This window comes from Triturus cristatus, chromosome 12 (genome assembly GCF_964204655.1).
Source record: "Triturus cristatus chromosome 12, aTriCri1.1, whole genome shotgun sequence".
Classification (NCBI taxonomy): Eukaryota; Metazoa; Chordata; class Amphibia; order Caudata; family Salamandridae; genus Triturus; species Triturus cristatus.
In genome coordinates, this window is record NC_140595.1 from 96,692,960 (window position 1) to 96,714,046 (window position 21,087).

Consider the following 21,087-nt stretch of genomic DNA (forward strand, 5'->3'; position numbering starts at 1 on the left):
AGAAACACATGACTCTTTAAAAAATAAAAGTATATCCTGGTTGAATAGACAATGCGGTTTCCCGGTAAATTTTTCTGACCAAGTCCTGACTACCAGGAGAGTTAAATGGATAGGGAGTTCTAGGAAAAGCTCAAAGGGGAATTGTGTGATTGTAAATTTTAAACATCCACAACATGTTGCCACTGTCCTCCTAAGAGCTGCGTCTCTCCCAACCTCTGATGCTAATGTGTGTGTTCGATCGTTGGGTTTCTTTTATAGTCATCTCAATATCAATCATTGTGAGAATAGTGGAACCATTACCCATCCGGCTACCTATAGACCTCACCTTGGTATTCCAACTCAAAATAGATTTTATGCCCTTAGCTCCCTGGATTCTAATGACTGACTTATACAAGAGAGAGATATGTACCCAGAGAGGGCTAAAGGTATTGGTGTGGATGACTGTGTTAACAAAATTGCAACCATGGCCACACCAACCATGGCCACACCACCCACGTCCTTTTTGACTAAGGTAGAGACTGTTGGTGAGGGTCTTGTGTATTTACGCAATATGGGACAGTCTACTGGGGGGGCCACTGTTACTGAACATGTTACTGGACCCGTAACAATGAATGCTACTAGAATAGGCACATATACTAGATTGGTTTGCTGGAACGTGGCCGGCTTAAAATCCAAGGATAGAGATCCAGGTTGGAAAACTTTTATTAGCAAGTATGACATCTTATGCTTCCAAGAAACCTGGTGCAAAGGTGATGTTGATTATGAGGGATTTGTGTCCTACAATTTACCTGCACGGGGAGAAGGACCTGGTAGAGCTAAGAGGGGTTCACTTATACTTATATCGGTTCATCGCCGAATACTAGTAAAAAAGTATATACCTGTAGGTGATCTTGTTCAGATGCTCTGGATCTCTGAAGGCAAAGGCCGCAATATCCTTCTGATCAACTATTATAATAATATCTTTGACAGCACCAGGGGTAAAATAGTAACAGATTTGGCCAATACCATTGATATTTTGAGTTTGGAATTTAATGTTGTATTTGATATTATTTGGTGTGGGGACTTTAACACTACGCTGTGTGAATTGTCACCGTTTAAGGTATGTGGGGTCACTAATAATGATGGATGAGACGTACCGCACTTTGGCCATGATACTTATGGGGAAACCTTGCATAAATTAATGGGTTGTCATGACCTGGAAATATTGGAATGTTGCAAGGATGGAAATGGCTTGCCTGTCCCTACATTTAAAAACTGGCCTACTAATTCGGTGATTGATCATGTGATAGTATCTTCTAGTATTGTCGATTGCTTTGCCCCACTGGAAATTGAAATAACAGTTAGAAGTGACCACAACTGCATTATTATGGCCACCACTTTGTGGGAGGATAGTGATGCAGAGGTGGGGATCACAATCGATAATATAGAAGCTCACCGGGTTAATGGGGTAAGACTTAGGTGGGTAGGGGAGAAAGCTTTAGAATTTATTACATCTATAATAAAGGGGAATTTGGTAGACATTGTTTTTATCTTGGAAAACAGATTTGACCATGAGCGGGTCTTATCTTCTTTTAAAGGAATCAACACTGCCATTGATGCTAAGTTTACCGGTCGTAATACGGGTCGTTCAAGGACTGGACCTGGTTGGTTTGATCACACCTGTTCGGCAGCTCTAACCAGCCTTAAGCAGGCTTTAGCAATGAAGCCTAGGGATAAAAACTTAGTAATAAATTTGAGGACAGATTATAAAAACGCTATCAAATATAGGAAGGGGGTCCTACAGCAGCAAGCTTGGGATTCACTTAACCAAGCTGCAGAATTATCTAACTGCACACTGTTTTGGGCGACGGTTAACTCACCATTTCTTAAAGAGGCCAATGTACCCGAGTTAACAGCAAATGTTTCTAGAGAAGGGTGGATTATCCACTTTTCGATTATTTTTGACTCGGGTAAAATTACTGATGCTTGTTTACCTAGTTGGCCTATTTTGCCACTTGATATCTCTGTTGAAGAGGTCGAAAGTGGCATTCGGGCGAGCAAGGGCGGGAAGGGCCAAGGCCCGGACTGGGTCCCGATTGATGTTTATAAAGCTGCACCTAAAGTCTGGGGTCCCCTGTTGGCCGTCGTTTTTAATGCTGCTGTCTGTACTGAGCCTCCCCCAACCTGGGAGGAGTCTATTATTGTTCCAATTTATAAAAAAGGAAGCAGGTCTGATGCAAAGAATTATCGTCCTGTCTCTCTATTGGGCTCCTCCATAAAGGTTATGAGTAGGGTCATGCTTGTAAGATTGGAAGAATGGGTGGAACAGGATTGCATTCTGGCAGACAGCCAGTATGGTTTTAGGAAAGGCAGGGGTACGCTTGATCAATGTGTCAATTTAGAACTGTTGATTGGGAAGTACAGTGATGCAAAACCAGGCCTTATGTACTTGTGCTTTGCCGACCTGAGCAGCGGTTTCGACATGGTGGACCACTCGATTTTGTGGCCAACCTTGTTGAAAATGGGAGCACCGGAGGGCATAATATTCTTTCTTGCCAGGATGTACGAGAAATTAAAAACTTGCGTGCGCTATGGCAGTAAGGGAGAATGTACCCCAAACTTTAGTGTCAAACGTGGTATAAGGCAGGGTTGTGTTTTAGCTCCTCTTTTATTTATCTTATTTATTAATGGGATTGATGCTATTTTAAAGGAAGTTAACGCAGATGCTCCTATCATCAATGGCGTTTCAGTGCTGGTGTTGTTATACGCCGATGACGCTGTTTTGTTATCTAGAACTTCCGTAGGATTGCAGCGGTTGATGGATAGTTTTGCATCCTTTATTAAAGGTTGGAAACTAGTTATAAACAAAGGAAAAACGCACACCATGATCTGTGGCTCAAAGAATTCTAAACATACTACTAAAGGGTATTTTATTGATAATGTAAAGGTGCAACAAGTGGATAAATTCTGTTATTTAGGTATTACCTTCTCTTGTGATGAGAAGTGGAATTATAAATTCAATAACATACGTAATAAAATGGCTAGAAATGCCCATGGCATCTTTAGATTTGCCGTCAAAATTGGGGACCGTAGGACCGGGCACATGCTTAAAATTTACCAAGCCAGATGTGTAACTATTGCACTGTATGGGGCAGGAATTTGGGGCTATTGTTGTGCCCTTAATTTGCAGCTGGAAGAAAATCTTTTTCTTAAAAAACTTCTATGCTTGCCTACATCGGCCTCTAATGTTTTGAGTCATCAGGAATTATCTGTTAACTACCTACTTGACTTTTTATCCCTTAGGCCTTTGATGACCTGGCGGTCTATCTGGCTGAAGGATGAGAAGTCTTTTACTAGGTCTATTATTCAGGACTGTTTGCGTTTAGACAAATTTGTAGCAATACCCTGGATTAAATACATTATAGTATGTTTTTCAGATATTTTTAACCTGAACATTGTAAAAGATCCCAAAGCAGTTCTATTGATCCCCAAAAATTAGCTAAAAAGGGTTTTTCTGGCCTTTGCAGAGAGAAAGAGGGCAGTTGCCGCTGGAACTCTGTCCACTGTCATGTTCTACAATAGATACCTATCTACGGAAGGATTTCCTGTCTTCTTAACCTTGGTCACAAGGCCCTCGCATAAATTTGTGTTAACAAGACTCAGATTTGGAATGGTGCACCATTTGGTGGCCCATCCGACAATGAAAAAACATCCATCTGGGCCTTGTAGATGTGATGGGACCTCCACGCAAAGCACACTGCACTTTATCTTGTTTTGCAAATTATACTTTAATTTCCGTATTGCCTTTCTCAAACCAATATTTGTTAAATATAGAATACGGACAGTTGAGCATGCAATGAAATTAATATTTAATTTGCAATCTGCGGATATTTGTTTTTACACTGCAACTTTTTTAAACAAATGCATCAATTCCAGGAAAAGCATGTGTTTTTAACAAAGTGTGGATATGTTTACGTATTTTAACCAGTTTTTATTTATTTATTGTGATACTTAATGTATCGCTATGTTTACCATAACTTGCCCTTGTATTTTTTCTTATTATGTCTGTCCATTGTGCTTTTATGGTCATTAATTTGTACCGAATAAAGCTTAATTGATTGAGTGACATAATTTGAGTTTCCATATCACTGCGTGATCCGTGCCAAATGATGAATATGTCATCAATGAAACGTCTGTATGTAATCAATCTCGATGACCATGCACTATTGGAAAAAATGTTTTCAGTTTCAAATTTGAACATGAAGATATTCGCATAGCTGGGAGCTCCAGGAAAACCCATCGATGTGCCGTTTGCTTGAAGAAAAAATTGTTTTTTCCATTGAAAATAACAGTGGAATAAACAAAAATGTAGTATTTCAAGCAGAAACACTTTGTTGGCCCTTATCTTGTTGTGCCTTAATAAAGCCCAGTCAATTGCCTCAATCACTTCTAGATGTGGAATCGATGTGTACAATGATACAACATCTATCGTACATAAATAAATGTCACCAGGCGTAGGGAGATCAATGTTTTGCAAGATGGTCAAAAAATGTGTAGTGTCCTGAACATATGATGGACAATTTTGCGCAATGGGTTGCAAGCAGACATCCAAGTAATGTCCCGATGGCTCATGTATGGAACCACACCCGGAGAAAATCGGTCTCAACGGGGGGTCCATAACATTTTGGTGTATCTTGGGAAGCATGTATAGTCCCGGTCTGCGCAGAAAGCGAATGAATAAGTACTCTCTGGTTTTCATGGTAATCCATTTCATATCAACCGCATGTGATAAAATGGACTCCAATATCACTGAAAACTCTTCGGTAGGATCTTCAGCCAATGGCACATAGGTAGAGGAATCCTGTAACATCAAATCTATCTTGTTATCATACTGGGTGTGATCCATTACTACTAATGCACCGCCTTTGTCCGCTTTAGTAAAATGTAAAGTTTTGTTCAATTGCAAAGATTTTAAAGCAAATTTTTCTCTTTTAGATAAATTGGGGATGCCTGCCATTAAAGATGGAAATTTAGCAATGTCTTGTTTGACCAAGGTTTCGAACAAGTCAATGGTTTTATGCGAAATGTGGGAAACAAACGTACTTAGAGGTTTAAATTCAAGATATTCCTCATCAGTTGAAGATTCCACATGAGTGACAAAAGTTGAAAAAAAATGACGTAATCGTAATTTTTTAGTGAATTTATGCAAGGCAATCATAGAATCCAAACCTCGTGAATGATGAGTGGGTACGAATGAGCATCCCTTCTTCAATACAGAAACCTGGTTATTAGTCAATTGTTTGGAAGAAATGTTTACCACTAGTGTTTCTTTGTTCGACTTGTGGTCCCTTTTTTTGTGGAATCGGTGACCTCTACATGTTTGGCGGGTTCTGCCACTGTTTGCGTAGGCGGTTGATTTGCAGCTGGGCTGGTTGCCAAAACAGAAACCTTGGAAGTGCTGGGACCTGTGGTACTAGGGTCACTCAACGTCGATTGAGTAATAGACGACACAGGAGGACGAGATAACTGCGTGTCACTGACTGATGCTAAACTTTCATCTGATGAAGTTGTACTTGGCTTTTGCCAATTGCGTTTTTGAGCATATACTTCAGCCCATGAGTAAACCTCATCTAATTTATAATCTATCGTATCTCGTCGAAATTTTCTGGCCTTCCGATCGTGAATCTCTTTTGCGTACGTATCAAGTTTAGAGTTAATTTCGTCTTCAGTAGTGGTCCACACCTTAATCTCCATTCTAGATGTTAAACTCGCCTGTAGTTCCTTGATTTCCGATTCTAAACCAGATAGTACCTGTGATAATTCCTCAACAATTAATAAAATGAGGTCCAAAGAGCATTTGTTTAAAATGGCGTACCATTTTTCCATGAATTTTCTATTCATTTTAAATAACATGGGTTTAATGGCAAGCCGAAGCCCCCTTGGAATACGACTAGCTTTATGATATTGGATCAGCGTCGTGGCATGCAGACGTTGATTGATCCCTCTGCGCATTAAGTATTCTAATTGGCGAATTTGTTGCTGAATAGGACCGGAGGATGTATCACTCTGACTTTCGCTGATTACAAGCAAAATAATTTTCTGTTGATTCTACAACTATATCTGCAGTTTACAGAAATAAAGCAGATTTAAATTCATCTATCTGATTCAGATTGTTGGAACATTGGATTTCATTTTCACGTTTCATGGATTACTAATTTGAATAAGAGTTTATTATTTAAAATTGTTGCACAATTAACATATGTGTTGTTAATATTTTGTACACTGGATAGTGTACCATTCGTAGTGCACTGGACCTCCCAGATACATATCTGGGGTAAGTATCTAAAAAGTGGAATTTTCAGGCTGGCAACTTACAATCCAATTTCACCATTAGTCGGGATTTTAAATTGTAACTCCAGAGACACCAAACTTATAATGTCTATCTTTTTCCAATTAGAAATTACACTTAAAAGATGTTTTAAGGCAATCCAATGCTACCCTATTGAAGAGATAGGCCTTGCAGTAGTGAAAAATGAATTTAAGAGTATTTAACTACAGGACATGTATAACTTAACTCCCTAGCGCCAACCTTAGGGTTGACTTAAATGTAATAAAAAAGAAGGTTTAGGCCTGGCAAGTAGATTAACTTGCCAGGTCGAAATGACACTTTAAAACTACACACACAGGCTCTGCAGTGGCAGGCCTGATACATGTTTACAGGGCTACTGAAGTGGTTGGCACAATCAGTGCTGCAAACCCACTAGTAGCATTTAATTTACAGGCCCTTGGCACATTAAGTGCGCTTTACTAGGGACTTATAAGTAAATCAGATTTGTCAATTGTGAATAAACCTATTTTACCATGTTTAGATTAAAAAGCATATTCACTGGTTAGCAGTGGTAATGTTCCCAGAATCAGCAAAAATGAAGTCAACAAATGGGAGATCAGAAGGCAAAACTTCAGGGGAAACCACACCAAGGATGCCAGGTCTAACATCTAGTATTTAGGATTGACCAACACAAAGAATCTGCTTTGTTTGACTCTTCATCACAGCATCTCTGCTGTCTATAGATAAGAGGCCCACCAGGAACATACCAATTAAATATATTTTGAATAGAGTGCAAAGCCCAATTTCATGCTGGGCCTTTTGTGCCTTCACAGTTCCTTGAGAATAGCCTGTGAACGAACCGGTAGGCAGTATAAACTCTTAGTCCCCTGCGCAACAGACTGATACCTGTACCACAGAACTAACCCACAAGCTGCATTCTGGGCTCTTTGTAAACGTGATTTAGTAGTACCTAAATATACGGCATTACAGTAATTCAAGTGAGCGGTTATCAATTCCTGCATGTCTGATTAGCCCAATGACATGGTTTTCTCAGCATTCAAATGATGTAGACACTTGATGTGACCACTAGAGTTATCTGTGCAGAGAAGGACAGTTTCTTATCATATACTACACCTAGGATTTGCGTCAAATCCACTGGTATAGGTGCAGTTCCAAATTCAACAAACACCACAGCGTAGACCAAGTACTTAAAGGTTTGCTGAGGATTAAACCCTCTGTCTTGTCACCATTTAATTTTAGGCTGTTAGATCTCATCCAAAAATCTACCTCCCTCAGTTAAGAAAATGTTCTGCCTATCGATCACAATTTGGGTGTCATAAGCATATAATCACTCCTTGCTGATCACAAATCGCTGTGCACATATTTTCACAAATAGCCTAGAATGCCACAGTTCAGTTACTACTGGAGTACCCAGGTATCATCTTGTTGTGCAGGAGCTGAAGAATTTACACTAGGTACCGGTTCATCAGCATATGATTATACCCTAAAATTGTAGGAGTACACTATATCTGCCAACTGAACTATATACAGGTTAAAAAGTGTTGGGCTAAGTACAGAACCCTGACGAACACCACAGGGAAGCACAGATGATTGTGACTTAAATGTTGTTCAAGCCTCTGATTGCATTCTTCCTGTAAGGAAGGAAGACAGGAGCCTAACAGCTTGATCATTTATGGACAATTTAGAAAGTTATGCCATTATCACAGAGTGTGCTACAGTGTCAAAAGCCTTAGATAAGTCTAGTAGAATCAGGGCCATCACAGCTCCAATATCTAGAATGTTTTTAATCTCATCCAAAACAGATATCTACTCCATGTTGTGTCCCCTTCTGAAGCCCGCCTGTGAACTATCTAACAAATTATGGATTTCCATCCTTAGCACTAGTTCTCAGTTTACTGCTTTCTCCAATATGTTTGCTGGTAGTGGTAAAAGTGAGATAGGTCTATAGTTTTTCAACGTCTTAAGGTCAGCATTAGTTGTTTTTTTTCCGAGTGGAATGGTGGTTTTTCTTTCTTTAATTGAGGAAAGAGGGCAACTCAGTGGCCCGATTGCAAAGTAGTGTGTGGTTTTTAACGACAATGTCCGGCACTTAGGGCAAGATATGTGGAGTGCAGGGAACTGGTGGAGAACCCGAATTAGAAGTGATGGGGAGCTCTTTTACTAAAGTGTCTGCTCAAGGACAGAATTTACCTGAAACCACGCTCTGCTTTGCTAGAATCTCCATTAGAAAATCTTAGTAGATATCTTTGATTTTGTCTTGAAAGAAATCAGCTAATTCATTACACCTCCCCTTAGGCGACGAATGAGTAAGCTTGGCATTGGGTGGCTACAATTGTTGATGACTTCAAATAGCTCTTTCATTATATTTTACGAGCTTTCTATAATCTGAGAATAATAGGTTGCTTTCTTTGAAAATTGCCATTTTATAATCTCAAATAGATTTTTTGTATACCAGTTTATCGGCCTCTAGATTTTGTTTCCTCCAGATCTGTTCTCGCCATCTTGATTTCTGCCTCTGAATTCCCTCTGACTTCATTGAGGATTCCTGCAAGGCAGAACGGCAATTACAAGTAAGTTACATTTCCGTCTGCATCCTTGGATCCTCATTGATAGTCATAAACTTAGAATATTCCCGCCACAGTGTGTGAGGATATTCTACATTTGATTCAGAATTATGACAACGCAGAGCTGGAATTAGAGGCCACTTCCTCATTTTGAAGGATGGTCATAGATTCTGATACAAATAAAGATCCAGCTTAGTTTTTTGCACTGCACATCCACATTTGATCTGTTGTTAATCCTCAACTCTGCTTCTAAGGGTTCAGAAAAAAATGTCAGCGGAACTGTTGTTAGTGTGCCGAGATGGCACTGTTTTGCTACAGTGATTTCACACCTGCGCGGCTTTGGGTGCTAACACAGAGCTAGCGCCACTTACCAGTGGAGATCTGTAACAAAGGTTTTCAGAAGTAGTCTGGCACCTGGGGATATGCAAAAGATGAGAAATCTGCAGATAGAGTATTCACCAGGAAGATTGTTATTAAAGTTAAGTAACTTTTTCAGCTACGTCACAGGTTACTTTATTAAAGTCATAAACTCCGTCCTCCTCTCTGTCTTCATTTGTTCATTGGAAGCTCAAATGTTGCTGGGTTCCATGTTATTCTTCCAAGGATCAATGGAGTAACTGTCAGTACAAGCCATTATGACATTTGGAATCCAGTGTATTCATAAAGGATCAGTTTTTTTCAGCCCGTCAATGATCGCTACCTGTGCTTCTCTCCATTGTGCACATGTTTTGTCTCATTTTCCCTCGGCAGTAAAATTGTAGTTTCTGGTTGCAATGTGGTTTGGTGTACGTTGCTTGTTGTAAGTGGAAAATTTGAAAAAGGGTTGCATATATGTGGCAGCAGTTTGATGAAAGGCCACAGATGTACCATTTAATGTAAGGTGTATGCACTGCAGAATTGTGTGCATGCAGGCAGTAGCATACTTCTGTGCATGGCTTTTATGAAGATTCCTTTGATGCAGACATCGAATTACATGTAGGTAGCCTTTCCTTTTAAGATATGCTATAAATTAAAGGTTCAGTAATATTATTTTGTTCCTTATATGTATGAGTACTTTCAAGATATTTGTATTGTGCTTAATTTCATGCATGCCTGCTTATAAATTACCGTGTTAGCTTGCTAACATGCATTATGTTAGTAAGGAAGTGATTTGATTGAGAATAACTAAGACAAATATTCTTATACTAGGTAAAATACTATTGGTTGTTTCAGGATGCTTGGATGCTACGATGCTTTACAGAAGAAATATGTAAGTCAAACTATTATAAACAAGTAGAAAGATTGCATTTTATGTTTAATGGCTAACAAATCCCATGTTTATGTTATCATTACTGAGTACCACTAATTGATAATAATTTTAAAACTCAGGAGTTATCTACATAGCAATCCTGTGCTAAAAAAGATTACCTAAAGCAAAGAAATAATTACAATGGTGGTAAAAACACGGATCTTAGTGTTCCGACGTGTCCCTGCAAAATTGAGGAGGACCTTCAACACTGGTTTTCTCTCTCCCACAGAAATAACCTTGTATTCAATACTGATGGAATTCATATCTGTCCATCTTGCTCTGAAAGCCTTTCTTGTGCTAATTCTGATAGGCGAGATGACAGCAGTACACCAGGGAAACAGGAAACATGGATGAGGTATCAGTCTCTGTCCAGTGACATTCTGTGGGCTTGAAAATGGGTTCCCCAGAATTATATCAGTTTCAAATGTGTTCACCAACCATGTGAAGATTAATGACACCATCAGAGGCTGATTCAAGATCTCCGCGAGCCTTGTGAAGCCCTATGAGTCAATGGGACTATTTTTCAGAGGTCCTGCTTTGCAGAAGAGCATAGAGAGATACTATGCAATACCATGGGTCTGTTTCAGACCTTGCTTGATGATGAAGTGCCCACTCAGAGAAACCGCACCAATACCGCAGTGAACACCATTTACATAGTGACTCTCCTTGGAATGTTACATGTTGGACTTTGGATATTTAGGGTGTAGCACACCAGCATAGCGTGTACTATCATTTTTTAAAACCTGTTTACAAAACTTGTTTGAATTGCATCAACCTTGTTTTCTCATATATACACACCCCCAAAATACATTTATACAGGACTGGAGACCTAGAAGGTGTACAACTGACTTTGTGACTGCTCACACCTTCTCTTTAGGTTTAGAGTCGTGATAAGGGATGGAGTCCTGCTTCGTTTTTTTTGTTTGCGCTTCGATGTTAAATTTTGACTTACTGAAGGTCTTCCAGTGCAAAGTTGACCACTTGCGGGCATGTTCTTCGGAATGTGATCAAGTCCGTAAATTGGTGCAAGATTTGTGTGAAGGCGCCAACTTTTTCTTGTGTTCAGTGACATACACTTTTGCCTCAGGGTCCCAGAGTGCGTTTTCAGTCATATGGGCACATTTATCATGCTCATTTGAGTCGTGACCCGAGCCCAGACACCAGAGAAACACCTCATGCGAGGGAATGACCAACATCTGTTTTCTGCTGCTGCAGCATGATGTGAAACCTGTTGTTTTGGGTGTGGATATTGTTCCACAGCACACTGAAATTTGTTTCTGGAGTTGTGGCAAACTGAACAAGATTGGGAGCAGAGCTCCAGATCCCTGTCAGAAGGCGCAGAAAGAGAAGAAAGGACGTCCGCGCGATGTTTATAAGCAGCCCTGTTTCTTTACTTCAAGGGCAGTGTCGAGCCAGTGCAGACCCCATACCGCCACCTAGTGACATGCAAGAGCACTGCTGAAGTAAAGTTTCCAGATCCAGGTTGGACCTGGGCAGTATTCCCAGGGGAGGAATCTGTAGTTAGACGTATTCGTCAAAATAAGATACATACAGTCGGCGTGCCCTACTTTTAGCCAGATCTCTGAGCCTGTGGAGATATTAATGTCCATGCAGTAGTTCCTCCTTCAAGCAGTTGATGTATGCCTTCTTTTCACTTCCCTCAATCTTTGATCTTGTTAAAACCGTGTTCTCTTCAAGACCTGCTGAGGTAAAAATTCTGTCATATCTGCAGTAGTACAAATTAAGTCAAAATGTAGTAGTAGTAGCTTTATTCGACCAATTAGTGATCATTTACATGAGAATATACACAACAATCCTTAAAAATAAATATACATACAATGTTAAAAACAGAGACATACAATAAAAGGGTCCCAATTATATGAAATGAGCATAGTATATAAATGTATTAAAAAGTATAAAATCATCATCGCTAAAAGGAAAACTGTGCCCAAGAAACCTGGATGCCATAAGGCTTGTGGACCATTCGCCTAATCATCCAATGCTTTATTCAATTTCTCATGTTGCCGGCAGGTGGCACCATCAACCTCCATCGTGACTCTCTCCTACTTCCAGACATGACAACACAGAGCCACCTCTAGGTGCCAGCTCTGCACACTGGCATCAGTTTACTTAATTACCATTTACTTCTTCTCAGATGAGGTGCACGTCTGGCAAATTGAGAATATACTGTCAGTCAAAGTTAAATTCCATTGGAAATATTTAAAAAAAACCTAGTTACAATGTATCCACCATTCATACTAGATTGTAACTAATATCACCAAGAAATCCTGATAGGATCGTAGTTCCAATATATCATTTTATTATTTCATTACCAACCAGTTAAAAAGTATCAAATATATAAATTGTACATTTAATATGACAATAAAAATATACACAACAAATCTCGTTCTTAACAATCTCAAATGCCACACCAGAATTATTCTAAAACCTATCAATCATTCGAGGAACTTCATGTTGCAAAAAAGGGGAGAATATCATAGACATAAATAATTTGTCATTATAGCGCACTAATCGAACCCAACAATTCTTGGTCAAACCACTATGCAAAAAGGGGGAAAGAGAATGGTACAGTGGTCTGTCAAGACCACTGTACATTTCTCTTTCCCCCTTTTTGCAACGTCTATTTGCAACTTCATAAGACATCACCCATTCTGGGTGAAATGACACACTCTTCTTGCCCCCAAACATCAACCAGGTAGATTGGGCTTTCTACACAATACCCCTGGATTCAGGCACCGACAACTCCTGTCTTCTTACAAAGGGCTAGACCACAGCATACTTCCTATTACCATTTGCAAATCTAAACTGGTATATATGGATTTGCAGCCCCTATGGCGATATCCCACACACAGTACCATATTTGCCATAGATTTATGACCCAGGGCACTGAGTTGAAGAACTGAAGCACTGAGGTATTTAAATCTTTTTTTTTTTTTGTCCTCGTATGTAACAAAGGCTGGAGTTGTAATCTGGAAATTGTCTGAAATCTGGGCGCAGCATAACCTCCATTATTTTAGTCTGCATTAACCAGCCTTCTTCAACTAGTAATCGAGGAGGGCTTAAGTGATTACCACCACTATCCTCGTGAACCTGTTGAGATTTTGTCTTAATCCTTGGACTTTATCCAAATAAAACAAGACAGTTTACGGTCACTACCCTCTTATGGTAGTGAGACTGCTTAGTAATTATGAAAAAAACGTGAAAAAAGGAGCCACATTTTTCCTTTTTTGTTGAGCCAGATTGACAATCAAGTCTGGCAAAATATCTTTTAAAACCTGACCCAGCCCGCACAGGTAGGTGGTGATTCAGAGACCCATTTTATACAGATTTCTCTTTGTGCAATGGCTATTAGTATAAAGGCAAAGTGGGATCTGATTTTCCCCAAAAGTATCCTATCCTCGTTCAATAACCCCAAAGATAACTAGTGGTAAGATTACCTAAATATTGGCCCCCAGAATTTTGTTCAATACTTCACTCACTTCTTGCCAGAAAGACTGGATAGCTGGACACTGCCAAAAAAGATGTACATCATCCGTATTTCCCAGCTCACACTTCCGGCAGCATCTCTTCTTGCCTCCACCCATTTTTGCAAGCCTCTTGGGAGACCACTAGACCCTGTATTGTGTAAATAAGTGGTTGCTCCTGAGTGGTGCAGACTTTACTGACGACCAAAGTATAGCCATAGATACTTGCCATAAGTGTAGGATATCGCAGCTGGGCATGTCAAGCTTCCATAACTCTTCCGGTAGAGTCAAGAGGTCTGTCCTCCTCCGTACCAGGGCCCAGTACCACTTTGAGACTTCTTTTCTATAACTGGTTGTTTTGTAGTTCTTCAATTTCAGTTTCCATCCCCGGATTTGTCTGAGTTTGCGACCAACTAGCCAGTTGATAGTACTTAAATCTGGACAGATTATAATTCGTATTTCCCCATAGGAAGTCCCATGATACCAGAGAGCCTTGCTCAGTGATTTGGTCTCACTATAGCAGTCCCGCAGTTAATATTGGGGTCGCCAAACTGTTGTTCAGACAGGGCGGGGTCCCTGGGGATCTCCAGATTGGTGCCCTACCACTGTAATATGCAATTCCTAGAATTTTCCTAATTTGAATCAATGCTTTACATGCTGGTTATGAATTTAATTATTTTAACGTATTTGGCGTGGCCGAATTTGGATAGGAAATATTTACCTTCCTCTTCTACATTTTTTGTTAATGCTCTATTTCGCATTGGCATATCTTGAAAGTCCATCAACAGCCGTCTAGCATTTTTCAAGAAGAAGGCCCAATAATAAAGCTGGAAATCAGGGAGTGCTATACCGTCCTCCATCTTTTTCTTCCGAAGTTTATTTCATGAAATTCATACACTCTTATTCCTCCATATAAAACTACTACATTCTCCATGTAGTTTTTTAAACCATACTCGATTGAAATATAAAGGGAGAGAGTTGAAGAGAGTACATTTTGGAAGGATCATCATTTTAACTATGTTGGATCTTCCTAAAATCGAAATCGGGAGGGGGGCCCAGCGATGCAGGAGTTTTTTGGTCTCATTCATTAGCCTGTTGAAGTTGATATATGTCGTTTTTTCTAAGTCCTTCGTTACTCGAATTTCTAGGTATCTGATTTCTGTTTTATTAAAGTAATTGAGGGTGGGTCTGTTCCAGGTCATAGTCTCTGTTTTGTCTTTGTTGACTAAATAAACTGAGGTTTTCCCAAAATGTTCTGTCACTTCTATTATTACCAGCAGGGACACCATGAGGTCGCTTGTATACATATTTAAATCATCTGCATATAGAGCTTTTTTTTTAGACCAACCCAGATAACAAAATGGGGGAATTCTTTGTTCTACTCTGATTTTTCTCAATAAGGGTTCTATATACAGATTAAACAGTAATTCAATTCAATTCAAAATAACTTTATTCGGCACAAGACCATAAAAGTTTGGTCAATCAGACAATACATTTTTAAAATACATTATTAAAATATTGAAAAAAAAGATAAAATCCTTGATGAAATACAATCACAATTAAAAATAAATGCTTCATCGGCTGGAAAATGTCATATATGTTAACATAGAACTGTGCAAATCATTTCTTCTCCCCAACCAGTTACTGTAATTCATAAAGTTTCCTAATGCCCATTGCTGTTTTGATGAAATTTAACACCACACTACAAATTGGTCAGGGATTGCAGATGTCTAAACCCCTCAACATATGTGCATGGGTGAATATTCGTTAGCAGGGGTATCGAGAATCTTCTCTTCGGTTCTTTATAAAGTGCACAAAAAAAGAGTAAAGTGCAGGGTGCTCTAGGTGGCCATGTTGTCGCAAGGACAAGGAGTGAGGTTATCCATCCACCCAGATTGTTTGGGGAATGTCGCTAAAAAGTGCAAAGTGCCTAGGCGGAATCTTGTTAAAAGAAAACGCATCTGACTATTCGTGGTGAAGAATAGGTAAAATTGCTGTTTGGGCATAAAAGGGCAGCTAGGGCCTGCCGCCTCCACTTGCGAATGACGCAAGGTTGCCCAGGTGTTATACTCCTCTTTTATTATGGCCTTTGCAGGGATACTCATTGGGGTGTCAAAGTACTCGCCCACCCATTCTCAAAAAACCTATCCCTCACAAAACTAAGCCAAGAAATCTTCAAAGACTTGTCCAAATGAATACAGTCTTCGATAATCTCCTTTGAAAACTGTAACTCTTCAGAAACCCATATTTTTGTCCATAAGAACAGGGGGCAGAGCCAATGCGATCTTCTATATATTCCATCCCCACTTCTTAGTGAGAGAAAGAGGTGGCGGAGTTGTTTGGAATCATCAACAAGCGTTTTATGAACTTGTTTTCTACCACTTGTAGCAAGGGATGTGTTTGGTTGCCCCACACACCCGCCCCATAAGATGCGACCGACATGCATTTAGCTTTGTATAAATTAACAAGCTCGGCCCTGGCTAATGGCCTAACTTACAGGCAAACCTAAACAGCCCCTCCACTACTCTGCTTGTTTGCTGTGCTCTTGCCGTGACTAAAGAATCCCATTTCATCTCCTTATTAAACATGTTCCCCAGATATGTAAATGTATCTACCTTTTCGATAGACTTGCCCCTTAAATTAAAAGTTCGGGTTTTGGTGTTTTTTGGGCCACATACCATTACATAAGACTTTGAATAATTGACCAAGTCTAGAGCCGCCATAAAATTAGTAAATGCGTCCAGTGAGGTTTGTAGACTTTTGGGCGTCAAGGCCATAAGTACAGTGTCGTCCGCATACGAGAGTAGCGGGACTGGGTTACCTTTAATACAAGGAAAATCAATTTTCTTGCCCAATAAAAACGCTTCCAAACAATTTGTATATATCAAAAAAAGAAAAGGAGCTAAAATGCACCCCTGCCGAACTCCTTCGGTCGAGGTGATGGGCTTCGTCCTTTCCCCTTGTGGGCCAAATCTTATGGAGACGGAGGTATTAGCATGAAGTCTTTATAAAAGTAGGATCAGTGCCTTTTCAAAGCCTATTTCTGCCATTAGCGCCCACAATTTCTCCCTGTTGACGATATCAAATGCGCTGGACAAGTCCATGAAGGCAAGGTGGATAGAGCCACCTTTTTCCTTCATGTACTTGCCCATGATCAGGGACAAATTTAGGCATTGCTCTATTGTTCCTAGCCCCCTTCGGAAACCATACAGAGTTTTTGAGATCCCCTTTTTAGTTGCCCAGGTTTCTAATTGGGCAAGGATTACCCTACCCAGCACCTTGACGGTGGTGTCCATAAGGGAAATAGGCCTATAACAGGCAGGATCGTTTCTATTCCCTTTTTTAAACATGGGTACAACTGTGGCCTCTTTCCTGGAGGCTGGGATTTAACCAATCACCGCTGATTTAAAAACATTACTCAACAGGGGTGCCCAAAGATTTATATTTAGCTTAAAAAGATCTAGTGGGACTCCATCTGGACCTGGTGCCTTCTTACTTATTCCCTTTGCTAGTGCTTCCTCCACCTCTACCACCTTAAGCGAGGCACTAAGCTCTGCAGATTGTGCCAAGTCTGCTGTGAGAGCCTCATTACACACCGACAGATCCCTACAATGTGGGTTAAAAATGGACGCAAAATGAGATTCCCCAATGTCACCCAGAATCATTGAGTCCTTTGTTTTACCACTTCCTCCGTGAACTGGGGTCGGTTGATAATGGCCCAAAAACCTTTACTATCTTTGAGAGCACTAGCTCTCTCCAAATCCTACCATGCTAGGCGCCCCAACTCCTCTTTTCTTTCATTGGTGGTATTTTATATAAGCATCTAGCACTTTTTATTTGCTCTCTATTGCGGGGGATACATTTGAGGGCAATTTTTAAGTTCTTGTGGGCTCTAGAACATTCTGCATTGAACCATCGAGTTTCGTGGTGCTGCTTAGATCTGGCAGGGCGTGTTAATCTATTTGCTACATCAGTGCAGATCCGTTCAAAATTTCGTACTGTCGTTGTTGAGGGAGAATCCTGCTGAAGGCAGTCCATGATCAAGTCATGATTTGCTCTGACTATTTCACCCCTCAAGTAATGATGGATTTAACTCACCCCAGTTTATTCTTACCCCTTTATTACTGTTATAGTCAATCCGGCGACCATCACCCCCTGAGGTCATAGCTGTTACAGTGAGACAATGAGTGGGTTGTGGTCACTCGCTATTTTTGGTTCTACATTAAAATCTTAAACCAGTGAAGAACACTCACTGGAAATAAACATAAAATCAATAAAGCTTTCCCTACCCCTGCCAACAAAAGTTGGGCACTTATTTAGAGAAACTCTTGGTCACACTAGCCAAATTGTTCTTAATAATGATGGTATTTTGGGCAATCCCCTGCGGGGTGTGAATGAAATGCGGCAAGGGCTGTCCATCTGTATCCAGGAGACCACAAACTCTTTCATTACTACATTCACAGGACGTATAATTAAAATTCCCCACCCATAGAACACATAAGGCCTGCCACTTCCCAGCAACATTAGCAATTTCCATTTGCAAGGCTTCTATAACATGGCAGTTCTTTAGGTCGAACATATTATAGTACCAGTTTACAAGTAAAACTCTAACCTGCATCATGTTAACAATCATAATCAATTGAAACCACTGTGATGATCCTACGCAATGAGCTTTTATAGAACCGAATTTAACTGTTAAGGTTACCATTTGCCCTCCCAGATAAGGATGCTGTGGCAGGCACATCAAAGGCATGATAGCCATCCATCACTATGCTCTCTTTATCCCATGTTTCCTGTAAACAAATAACATAAAATCCCCTGATATATTCTAACCAAACCTTAGCTGATAATTTCGAGCGGATAGCTGCTAAGTTCCAGGAGGTTAATTAAACTGTCGGTATAGAGTGGGCCCGACCCGTATCCGATGGTATAGCTATTGAGGCAAAAGGACTGGTCACGGGTATCTGAAACGTCCCCTCATCCTGACGCTGATTTTCAGTGGCTGATTAAACAGTAGAGGCGAGAGAGGGCAACCTTGCCGTTTCCCTCTGTTTATACAAAAGCTTGAAGTTAGTGAGCCATTGACCAATATCCATGCTGTAGGGATGGAGTATATGCTTCTAATTACCATAAGGAAGTTACATCTCAAACCATTCTGTTCCATTACTTCGTACAAATAAGGACAGCTGACTCTGTCAAAGGCATTAGCGGAGTCTACATTATTATAGCTAAAGGGACTCCCGTCACAGTGGCCACATCTATTGCACAGACCAAGTCCAGGTTAAAATTGGAGAGCTATCTTCCCTTCATAAAGCCTTTCTGATTTTCATGTATGATCTCACCCAAAACCTTGTCCGGCCTTTTGGCAAGGATCTGTTGTATATTTTATAATCTGAGTTAAGCAGGGATATCGGTCTACATGGTTCACATTTTTTAGGGTCTTTCTCAGGTTTGAGTATTAGAGTTATGACTGTCTCATTCCATGATAGGGGAGGATGTATGTGATTTGTATATATATTGTTCAATAGCTTGACCAGAAAGGGGTTGAGTTCCTTCCTCAGGGCCTTATACACTTCAGTAGGTAAACCATCGGGACATGGAGCTTTCCCATTTTTTAGATTTTTAATGTTTTTATCTATTTCCAGGATGATGATCTTTTGGTTAAGGGATGCCTGCTGATCTATATCCAGGCAGGGGAGTTTATCCTGTTTTAGCCACTCCCTAATTTCTGATTGTGTAGTTGTAGTATCATCAGTATATAGATCTTGAAAAGAAAAAAAAAATCCGATCTGCCGTACATTGGGTTTTTGTTAATTACCACTTCCTTAATTTAATTTTATTCCTAACATAATCTTCCCTCACCTTCCAAGCTAGCATCTTTCCACACCCTTCACCATACTCGTAATGTGCCAACTTACTACCCTCCCATCTCTTTTTAACATTCCCTTCTAGATAGTCTAATAAAGTCTCCTTCGCCTCTCTGTTTACTATGAAGTGCCTCATTTGTAGACTCTTGCACATATTGACCATTTGTTATCTCCTCCTGTATTTCCTTAATAATCGTTTCATGTTTTCTTAATTTGTTCTTCCCTCCATTCTTTTATATGCTACAAGGCTGATTCGTTTTTTTACGGATAGAATCTTTGTATGCACCCCATACAATATCTAGGGGCTGATAATTCATTTTGTTTAAAAAAGAACACAGTGCCAGCTTTTAAGGCATTCACAACATCTGGATCTCCTAGGAGGGTTCTATTTAATATCCATCTATTCTGCAAGAGAAGATTCTCTAAAGAGGTATTTAAATCTTAAATAAAATTCCTTGTCAACTCAATATAGGAGCACAAGAACAAAATTATGTTTCTGAATGCTTTAAGATGAGAGAACATTAAAATGAAGAGTTAACTTAATGATTATGTTTACTCTTCATTTTAGTTTTATCCAATTTCAAAGTGTTGCATTTATAAACAGCAGGCCACTTGCTCCCAGTTTCCAGTAGACACTGTGCTGTATTTATAACTGAAAAATACTGTCATTTTCTTTCTTCAAATGGGAGAAATTTAATGTGGCTACAAAATATTTCTGTGGATTGAATTAATGTTTTTCTACACCTTCAATTAAGCCAATTATGTCTTAATATTTTATGAAGCATGTTTCTACACTCCAAATTCCTCCTATTTAAAAAAATGGCTGTAGTTTTCTGTTCTAAATATGGCACCATGTCCACAGGGTGCAAGAGGCCTACTGTTTGCAACATGAAAGCAAAATTAAATGATGAGTTTTATGGAACCCACATAAACATAAAGTTAAATCTTCAGTCTTATTTTCTCCCTTTTCAAAGTGTCGCATTTACACCCAGCAGTCACCTTGCTCCCAGTGGCTGGTAGACACAGGGTCATATTTATAAAAAAAATATATTCAGTTATTTTAATGGGAGAAAAGTAAAGTGCAGAAAACATTTTCATGTTATGAAAATTTTTTGCAGAGCATTTTTCTACACTTTAAATGTCTCCCGTTAAAAACAATGTTTGTGTGTTTGGGTTATACGTGTAACAGTGCCACATATGGGTAAGGTATGTCCTGTGCCACAAGTACATAAACAGACTCTCATCCACCGTACACATATATCCTATTCATACACACACATGTTCATACATCCCCAAAGACCATGCTTTCATTGACACGCATGGAAGCCCTGTCATAGTGCCGGTAGTCAAAGTATTTTGTTCAAACCATAGTCTTTGGCTTTATGGACCTGTGACTGCCTCATTTTCACCTGTTTTGTTTGCGGGCTTTATAGTTTAAAATGTGAAGTTTCACCTGCCCATGACTTCCTCAATTTACCTGTTGCATTGTGGGCTTTGTAGTTCAAAATCTGTTGTTTTGCACCTGCCCGTGACTGCTTCAATCTCACTTGTGTGT

General features: G+C 39.8%; 1 protein-coding gene across 1 annotated transcript in view; it reads left to right on the forward strand.

The window, feature by feature from the left end:
- HORMAD1 (HORMA domain containing 1) overlaps window positions 1–21,087 on the forward strand; it is an 863,212-nt gene that overhangs the window by 173,050 nt on the left and 669,075 nt on the right. The window contains exon 5 of the mRNA XM_085638767.1: window positions 10,105–10,141. Coding sequence (XP_085494893.1) covers window positions 10,105–10,141 — 37 coding nt within the window. The remainder of the gene's footprint in view (window positions 1–10,104; window positions 10,142–21,087) is intronic.